Raw genomic sequence first — 10,233 nt, 5'->3', positions numbered from 1 at the left:
ACCTCGTGAGGTCGTGACAGCGGCACAGCAGCCAATGGTGATTTGGAGACGAAAACGACAACGCTATATACTGTTGGAGGGCTACAACAATACCATATCTTCGATTCTACACTTTGTGCCGTCACCGTGGCGAGTGATCCGGACCCATCGGATCCGGACCCTTTGTTCTCGGTGCATACAGCAAGTTTGGAAAACAGACTGGTGGGAGAGGGTTTGTAATTGTATTGCACGGAGCTTCAGTAAAGGCGGTGAAACGCATCGACCAACTCCTTTTGTTTGGTTGATAAATAGAAGTAGAAAACACGGCAATGAAAGAGTTTTGAACACATTTCCGAATAACGCGCAGATCATTTGAGAAACTTTGTGGACTTGTGAAGGTGTCTAGAGCCTCCAGGAAGTAACTACCAATTCCCGCCAATTCCCCTCCAGGTGAGAAGCGCCATTGTTCTGTATGAACTGGCGAGGTTGTACAGAGCACCCTGTCGTTGCAAACTATTTTTGCAGAACACAAATGAACTAAAAAGGTTCTCGGTCGTGTCCTCGGTTATGCACAAGCTCGTAATAGCGCCACGAAGATGAGGATGAAGATGAAGATGAAGGAGCTTATGTCTTGAATGTTTTTGTTCCGGGGGCACACGCTAGCATCTGGGTGTGGCACATGCGCACACGCATTGTCCAGTTAAACTTAGACTAAGGCGTTTACATGACAGAGAACTTACTATTGATATAGTTTCTTCAAGATCGGCGGGCCGAATTGAAAAGCTGCTGGCCCCAGGCCGTGATTTGCAGATGCCTAGTGTAGTTTTAGTTGTTTTCTGGCCTATTTAATTGGAAAAAGCCACAACGTTGTTTTCTGCCATCCCCTTTCCCTGTTAGTTGTGTGGATTTCAACATCCACTTGAGTCACAACATTTTTTCTTTTTCTTTTTGAAACTACATAATTTGCAGTTGTCTAAACCGTTATAGTTCTTGGTGTGGATGGTCCTGAAATAGAATTCTGTTGTAGCTCCTATTGTTGGTCCTGGTTGACTGGGAAGTTTGTGGAATGGTTGTATTTTGGAGACATTGAGAGCTCAAAGCCCAAATGTCTTTGGTTTTTTCGGGGGGTGTGGGTGGCGGCAGGCGGGTATTGAAACAAAAACAAGTTGGACCTAAAAAAAATAAAAACCCAGACAAACTTTGGAGTTGGCCACAAATCCCACAACCATTTTTGATTGACACACTGATAAATAATGAGTTGTGTGTTCAAATGCCAAAGGAAAAGGTTGAAACACCAGTTCCTTTTCTTTGGTTTTCGAGTCTTTTGGGGGTTTAAACCACCTGGAGTCTTTACCTGTCCGTCTGGTCCCACTCTGCTCCTGTTTAGATTTTTTTTGAAACTGCACATTTTCGAAAACGCTCCCGGAAAAAGAAATCATGTTTACACGAAGCCGTATTAAGAAAAAAAAAAAAAAAGAAGAAGAAGAAGAAGAGGAGGCAACAATGCGTTTCCGTACTAATGTTTTTAGCGAGCTCCTGCTTCTTTAAAAACGGCATGCTTCACGTGTTCTTCTTCCGCATTTGTTTCCAGCGTATCCGTGTATACAGGATGTCTTTGTGTAAATGTGTTTTTTTTTCCGAGTGTTTTTGAAAATGTGCGGTTTCAAAAGAATCCGTCTCCATGTCAACGGCCCCTCAGTCTCACCCTCAGTCACCCTCAGTCTCACCCTTACCCTCACCCTCACCTCCGTCTGCCTCCACCTCAGAGGAACGGTGTCCTGATGCTTTCATTGGCCCAGGTGCTGACATCCAGGTCACCAGGTGACCAGAGCAGAGAAGAGCGGTCAGATAGAGAAGGAGCTGAGTGACGGCGAGCGATAACGAGACGCCGTTACGCCGCTGTGACCTTCGGGGTCAGCGTGACGACGACTGGATTGGCACCAGATTCCTTCTCCCGTCTTGTCGTAATGACAGTTGCTTGCTTACGTGTGTGTGTGTGTGTGTGTGTGTGTGTGTGTGTGTGTGTGTGTGTGTGTGTGTGTGTGTGTGTGTGTGTGTGTGTGTGTGTGTGTGTGTGTGTGTGTGTGTGGGTGAGTCAGATGGGTGTATTGCTCCCACGGCAGGCGCACCCTGCCATCCACAGTGTTTAGTGGCAGCCAGGTTGCTGTGGCAACGCAACACAGATTGCTGCTTTATGGCACCAGTGGAGCCTCGGCGTGACTCGACTCGACGGGTCAAAGATCCTAGCAACCCTCCAACCCACCACGATGGCCCAGTACTTCCTGCCCCACTGAGACCAAAGTTTGGCCCTGCAGTTGAAAGTTTTTTTCCGCAGGATGTTTGTGTTGAGACTTTCAGGTTATTGTTTGTTTTATTTTATTTGACTTTTTTGCTTCGGTTTTGTTTTGAGTGGTTTAACTTATTATTTCAGGAATTTTGCTGAATTTGTTTTTCGTCTGTTTTTGTGTGGACCCCAGGGAGAATAGTATTCATATTGTGAAAATGAATGGGCAGCCTGATTATTATTGAATGAACAGAAGAAGAAGAAGTTTGAAACACAACATCTTCATTCTTCTTCAGCACGTGACACTTTTGGATGTCCTCCGTGCTCGCTGTGCACCTTGTTGCTCCGCCCGTGACTCACCCTCCCTCACCCCCACCCAAATGGGAGTTTCCTGAATACATTTCCACGCTCGCAGGCTCGGCTTCCTTCTCCACTTGAAGCTGTTATTATTTTCTGGCTGCGAATGACTGTAAGTATACAGCCAGCCTGCTGGTCTGAGATCCATTTCCGGCAATATATGTCTCACTGTAAACAGCAATTAGACGCCTGCAGTGGATAGCAACCCCCCCCCCCCCCCCAACATACACCCTCATCCACCATACAAGTCTCTCCTTTGTCTCAAGCCTTTCAAGAAAAAAACCCAAAAAACAGTCAGTCAGGTGGTCTGCAGCTGACAGGGCTGCCAAGAAGTGCTGAAGTCAGAGTTACGCGTTGGGGTTTTGTGGTATTTATGAGTTTGGTAAGAACAAAATGAAACGACATGAAAGTGCTGCGAGTGTAAACAGTCATTAAATGGCTCAACTGCCTCCCTGCAGTTGTTTTTTTTTTTTTTTTTTGGCGTTCCAACGTCTCATGGGCAGCGGCAGCAGCAGCAGCGCTGTGTCAGGGAGTTTGAGCAGGAGCGCATGCACAGATTCTCTCAGCCTGGACAGATTATCCTCCAGGGACCTTTTTTAAGTGGAGGGAAGGAGGGGGGAAAAAAGTCCAGATTAGAAGTGTTTGCAAAGTCGGCAAGATGTTGTTCAGCATCGTGCTGCCTCATGTCGCAACAATGTCTGTCAGTTTATGTTTTGCCAGCAGTGACTTCTCAAATTCTGCACCGACAGATGCCTCCTTCTCCCCGCCTCCTCTTCTCCCCTCCTTTCTTTTTCTCCTCCTCTCCTCCCTTCCTCCCCTCCTCTCCTCCTCTCCTTCTCTTCTCCGCCTCTCCTTCTCCCCTTTTCTTCTTCTCCTCCCTCAGTGTCACGCCATTCTCTTCTAATAATAATAATAATAATAATAATTATAATAATAATAATAATTATAATAATAATAACAACACCTTTTCACTTCTCTATTTACACGTTTTGGATTTTGGGATTCTCTGAATTTTCCACCCTGGATTCCAGCCAAGCAGCCTTTATTGATTTTCCAGACGTTCTCCAGAGATTTAGCCCTCTGTTTGCATCTTTCTGCAAAAATGCAAGGCATCCTGACGACCGGGAGGCAGACGGTGGAAAACACACAGCTTGTGATATCACACAGGTCGGATTTCCCAGAACTCTGTGTCACAACAGACATTTTTTCTCATTTTAGTGGGAAGTTCTGATACAATGTTGTTTCAATTAGGACACCATGCTGGGACCAGGGTTTTTTTTTTCTGTTCCTGGTGTCAGTTCTGTGATGGACCCCTGAGTTTTGCTGACAAGGTCACAACAAAGATCAGCAGCAGCTCACTTTTGTGCAGTGGCGCCTCTTTCTGTACTGCTCACATGGCCACAAAGAAAAAAACAAAAAAACAAAACCAAAACAATAAATCTAAACAAAACAGTGATTGAAGATGCTGCAGGATTTCGTCCTTGTGACTGCAGGCAAGTTGAATCCGGTCTGTGGCCTGATGACGATAATCAGCAGAGCATGGAGGACGTCTGCACACAATCAGCAAGGCTCAGTCGATGATGGTCCTCCTTTGGCTGGACTTTATCTTCTGTCCTCTTTCAAAATAGACCCTCAAACCTCTTCACTCCCAAGTTCTTGCCCCTGATTCATCCTGCACACAGGGATGCCCAAGACAGTAGTTAAAGCTCTTGTGCAATCTCAGACCGTTTAAATTGATTTTCATTTTCATATCCAGGACTCGGGCAGAGCAGCCTCACGATTAAATATGATAATTAGCCGTGCACCAATACTGTTACCAGTATGAGGTATCGGGACTCAGCTCATACTCGTAAAATATGTGCTGATACCACACCGCCGATACCAGTTGTATACGTATGTATAGGACAGTTTTGTGAAATTTGTGTTTGTACCACAGTGAAAACTGTTGAGGGAATGTTGTTCAAATAACAGAACATCTGCGGAAAAACCAAAAATCCAATTATTTCTAGAATGCTTAATGGCCTTGTCAAGTACTCAGTATCATATCGCTCGTACTCGTACTCTACTCGTTCGGCATTGGTACATCCCTTATAATAATGATAATAAAACTTTATGGACGTCTAGTGGCTTAAAAAAAAATAAGATAAAAGCCTTGTGTTTACATTCCCCCTAGAAGACATTTTGCTGTTAGCTTCCTGATAATCTGATGCCTTGTTGCACCTTCCTTGCGCTGACTGTGTGACGCTACCAGAGAGTTGACCTGTAGGACGAGAAGTCAAGTTTAGTCTTTCCCCATTCCGTCGTCGTCTTCTACCTTTCAAGCTCCGTCGCAGATATGGAAATCACGGCCGAGGATGATGACATTCCTCCGCGGCCTCGCAGAAACAAAGGCGGCCGGAACAATTCATCATAGCATAAAAGAGCAAAAAAGTTTCACGTCGCCGGTAAAGTCACTTACAGGGAAAAGTTGACGTGGATATATAATACGGTGACTGCTGAGAGGGCTAATTTTACATCTTGGTGGCTTCTTTAAATTTACTTTCTGCTGCCAGTCGAGCCTTTGAGGCAGCAGCCTGAGAAAAATACCTGGCTGGGCTGATTCATCCGACCGGCAAAAGAAAAAAGTTAAAAAGTGAATACGAACAAAGAACAGAAAGCATTACGATTCTCATTGTCTAACCTTTGTTAAGGCGCATTTCAAGGTTCAAGATTTCAAAACTTTATTGGTCGTGTGCTCGTGCCAGATGTGCGGTGAAATGTAAAAAGTGACGAGGCTCACCAGAGATCGGGCAAACAGCAAAAGCATCCACAGTAAAGAAAGAAGAAAAGCAGCAGGAACAATCTAGAATAAAACCAAGTATTGTTATTTTAATATGTAAATACAAAAGAAGGACACTCTCACAAAGGCTTTCATTTAGAAAATGTGTGGAGTACGTGAACAAAATTGTAAAAGTGACTAAAGTCACTAAAAGTATGTACAGTGTCTAAGTGTGTATTTGCCTCGCTGGCCTTTAACCTTTTTTTTTCTTTTTTTTTTTAAACAACAACAACAACAACAACAACAACAGCAAAACCCTCTCTTTTTAGTTGACTTGCCCGAAATTCTCCCTCACAAAAAAACAGCAGTCAAGGCAGATCAATTTGTTCCCATTGGTTCCACTGAAGTGAACTCTTCCCCAGTTTCCCCTGGATACTGAGCCAGCCAGCCAGAGCCACCTGCAAACCCTTCAGACGGAGAGCAAAGAGGAGGGAGGACGGACGGGCGGAGGAGGAAAGGGGGGTGAGGACAGTCGATCTCAGTGAAAAAAACAAAAAAACAAAAAAAGGGTGCATCTGCGGGGAGGAAGATCCCGAATGCAGCGACGGACAGAGGGAGGGAGTGAGGGATGAAGACGAGGAGGAGGGAAAAGAGAGTGAGTGACGGAGGAGTGCACATGCTCGCGCTCATCATTACTCTGCTGCTGCTGCTCCTTCTTTAGAGAAATGAGGCGCAGCAGCAGCAGCTTTGGATTGTCCTGCTCCAATGCACGTCCCTTTGTGATGTCACGGGGGGTAGGGGGCGCTGACGTCTGGCCCCTGGTGCCTCTGCCAGTGACCTGGGCAACATCTCAAGCCAGGTGTTCCTCCCCCCTCCCGCCTCCCTCCAACCTGTTGAAGGTGTGCAGGTGCCGACCAACCTTCAGTTTCAGCTGGAACAAGCGAGCCGGAACACAGCTCTGCTGAAGGCTGCAAACATAGGGCTAAGTACGGCGTTGACTGTAGGTCGAGGTCGAATTTGGATAGTTGATATCTTGCAGACTTCAAAGGAAAACCTGGAAAAGTCATGGAATTTTGTGAAATTACCGGAAAGAGTTGACCGTGGCCGTTACGAATTACTGGAATTTGGGCCGTACTTTGCCCAGGTCGATTTTAGACCAACACATACCTTGTTTGCACTTTGAATGTTGTAACCAATTATTGTACCATAAGGTCATTGGCAAAGGTTCCACATGTCTCTTTAAGTATAAACATTCTGTATTTCTAGGTTGCAGTAAGGACAAGTTTTGACAATGAGTGGGAACCCTGACCTTGATCCCATGACCTTGATTTCTTGGTATTCAGAAACGAGTCAAAAGTGTTTGTGATCGTCACGATCGGTGCCCTTTGTGACATGACAGAGATTCGCTGATAGGCTCGGCACACAGGTCACCGCCAATGGACGTGAAAGAACATGGAGCGAACTGAGCTGAATGTCTCGCTCTGCTTTATTTCAGTCTTTTCTTGCGGAATGGGGAGAGTGTGGGGGGGCATTTGTCTCAGTTTGTTTATTATCTCTAGAAATTTCTGTCTCTGAAAGAGAGCTGGAGAAAGTCCTGAGTTATGACATTGCGTCACCTTTGGATTCCTCGTCCTTGTTAGCTGTCGTCGTTGACTTATTGAGTCTGATGTTATTTATAAAATCAATCTTTCTTTTTGTTTTCATTCCCTCCCCTTCCTCCTCACTCCTCTTCTTGTCTTCTTTTCTTATTGACTCTCCTGGGACTGGTTCCCCTGGGCTCTTTATCAACCCTTCCACCCACACACCCACACACACACACACACACACACACACACACACACAACCCACCAACCCGTTTTATCTCATCTCCCTCTCCGACTCACCGGAGAGCCCCAACGATTGTTTCAGTGCACGAGTGCAGAGAATCACTCAATTTAAAAAAAGATTTTTCTTTTGTCCGCTTTTCTGGCCGCTGAACTTCTCGTCTGAATCAATGTTGAGGGAACTTGTTCTTCTTAGAGCCGGTCGCCACAGACTCATTCCCGACAATGCAGATCAGCCCCCGCATTGAGACAAGAAGGCCTGCTGCTGAGGCCAACATCTCTTGGCCTCAGTTTGCGTCCAAGTTTTGAACAAAAAAACTCTGGAGAAAATAGCTGAAAGACTGGGAGATGCTGCACCTCACTGGAGGACCTTGTCCAAGCCGCCGCTCAGAAAAAGAAGTGGAGATCTACAGTGGCAGATCCTCCATGGTGCAATTGCATCAAATGCTTTTATTCCGTTCATCAACCCTGCTGTGTCCAACCAGTGCCCCTTCTGTAGCTCCAGACACATTTTTTTCACTTTTATTTTATTGACTGTACCCGACTCACTGCTTTTTTTTTATTATTATTATTTTAAGCAATGTTTTACTATCACAATAGTTTTATGTGCGGTACAGGTATCAACAAAGAAACAGGAGAATGTGGCAGCTCTTAAATTTTGTTGTTGGTGACGCAAAAATGGACATTCACATTTCAAGAAGAAATAAAATTGGTGTTTTTTTTAAGTGCTGATGCAACAAAGGTGTGGCGCCGCAGCCCGCATTGCAGAATCCAACTGGAATGTTCTTTTTTTAAAATGTTGAAAGACCTCGAGAGCTTCTCAACAATCTGGTGCCATAAAAACATTTTGTGTGCTATTTCAAATAATACATTATTTTTTTCTGAGACATTGAAGGATTGAATGTTGCTTTTTGGCTTGTGTTGGATTGTTTATTGTTAATAATTAAGCATTTGCTTATTTATATTTTTATTTTTTCAGAAAAGTCCATCATTTTAAATAAAATGTGGTTGTTAAAATCATAATCAAATCTTCTTCTTGTTCTTCTTCTTGTTCTTGTTCTCCTCCTCCTTCTTCTCTTTCTCTTCCTTCTTCTGCTTCTTCTTCTTGCTGAACATCGTTTGCCGTGTTTTGCCGTGGAATGTGTGTCTGTGCTCGATGTCTTCAGGCAGAAGGTGGGGCAGAGTTCTACGTCTTATCAAAACGAACTCTTCCTGAGGGAAATTAATTTTGAGAAAAAAAAGACTGATGAATGACTTCATCAGAGACGCTCCAGGATGTTGTCACGCTGCAGATGTTGGCGTCTGCAGCGTTCTGCTCGTTCAGTCAACTCAAACATTGACAGAATATTCTGTTGTTTTTTTCCTTCCCTTTTTTTCTTTTCCTTTCCGGTGGATGAAATCATCACAAGTTCAGACTAAACACAAAATGTCAGGGCCTTTAACAGCCCAGCCCTGCTGTTCTGTTCCGATCTAGCCGCCGCTGCTGCTGTGCAGCTGCCGCTGCTGCTGCGCTGTTGCTGCTGCTGCCGCCGCTGCTGCTGCTGCTGCTGATTTTGAAATCGGGAAAAATTCTGTCCCTGCCAAGGAAAACGGCCCGGAGCGAGAGATTGATGTTACCTGTGAGACATTTGTGTCTGTTGGAGCGCGCGCCTTGCTTGACTTCGCAGATGGCGAGAAATGAACTCATGAAAAAAAAAAAGAGGCGCTTCAGCAGGTTAAACTCCTGCAGGGTCTCACAAAAATATCCGATCAGCGCCGATAATCAATCAATCAGTCGGCTTTATTCATGTAGCACCTTGGAAGAAAACGGCAGGGGTTTAAATTTAATTTGTTACGTTTAAAGTTAAGCATGAAGCACATAAAAGAAGACATTAATAACAATACAGGCTCACAATAAGGGCAAATAAATAAATGAATAAATTAAAAGCCAATGAATTAATAAATGTTTAATTATGTTGATAATGATGATTTTTAAAAATATTTTTTTTATATATAAGATTTAAAATTTTCAAATTTGGCAAGGCTTCCTAACAGCCATTAAACAGCTCCTTAAGATAAAATAACATTGAAAGAAAATTCAAGGTTGAAAGGAAGCAAGATTCTTCACAGGAAAGAAAACAAGTGGGTGTTTGGGTGTGACACAAAGCATAGCATGATGAAGCATGATGACGACAATAATAACTTTATGATTTTTCTTCGTGGAGCGTGACCGTGTCCAAGGCCTGAATGGTCACATGATTGGAAGAAAGAAAATATTTGTTTTGAAATAAGCTTGTTTTTTTATTCTTTGCAGCAGTGGAGCCTCCTGCACTCTGAAGACTAACTCCTGTCTGTGTGTGTGTGTGTGTGTGTCTCAGGTGGAGTGGATACAGCAGCAGGTGGTCAAGCGGAGGATCAAGAGGGATTACAAGCCCGTCCCGCCCCTCCCCGTGTCCAGCACGGCCCAGAGCAGCCCGGCCCAGAGCAACATCTTCTACAACGACGCCAAGTGGAGCAGCATGTGGTACATTGTGAGTACGTCTGTGTTGACCACTTCCTCCTCAGAGCACCCACAGTTTCCTCCACTCACTCACTCACTCACTCACTCACTCACTCACTCACTCACTCACTCACTCACACACACACACACACATACACACACGTCATTGGCGATCCGACGAAGCCTTTGTTCTTCTTCTCCCCCCTCGGCGGGATTTGTCTCTTGTCGTTTGGCCATATTTATTCGGTTTGTGGGTCAAAGGTCAGCCTGGGGTCAAGTCATGATCCTGATTACTGCAGGGTCAAGAGAGCCCAGGGATTTGTGCGTCTGTGTGTGTTGGCGGATGGCGAGGAGGCACCTCCACCACTGCTGTGATGTAATTTGGCCTTTTTTCCCCCCTTAGTTTTTGAATGGATGGCTCCGGGTTGAGGCAAGATGTTCTGAATTAGCTGGAAATGTTTTCCTAGGAGAGTCATCAAGGGGGAAAAATACAAGTTCAAACACACACACAGACATTGGCACAGAGGCTTATCACAGGTATTAGAACACACCT

At 44.8% G+C, this 10,233-nt stretch overlaps 1 protein-coding gene across 3 annotated transcripts in view; it reads left to right on the top strand.

Annotated features, from left to right (window-relative positions):
- Window positions 1-10,233, top strand: part of pcsk5b (proprotein convertase subtilisin/kexin type 5b) — a 94,874-nt gene that overhangs the window by 8,893 nt on the left and 75,748 nt on the right. For all 3 annotated transcript variants that reach the window (XM_076025876.1, XM_076025878.1, XM_076025877.1), the window contains exon 3: window positions 9,559-9,711. In XM_076025876.1, coding sequence (XP_075881991.1) covers window positions 9,559-9,711 — 153 coding nt within the window. The remainder of the gene's footprint in view (window positions 1-9,558; window positions 9,712-10,233) is intronic.

The sequence above is a fragment of the Nelusetta ayraudi genome, unplaced genomic scaffold (assembly GCF_046127955.1).
Source record: "Nelusetta ayraudi isolate G7.1 ecotype Tasmania unplaced genomic scaffold, CSIRO-AGI_Nayr_v1 ptg000018l, whole genome shotgun sequence".
NCBI classification, from domain to species: domain Eukaryota; kingdom Metazoa; phylum Chordata; class Actinopteri; order Tetraodontiformes; family Monacanthidae; genus Nelusetta; species Nelusetta ayraudi.
This window is presented reverse-complemented; position numbering and strand designations above follow the sequence as displayed.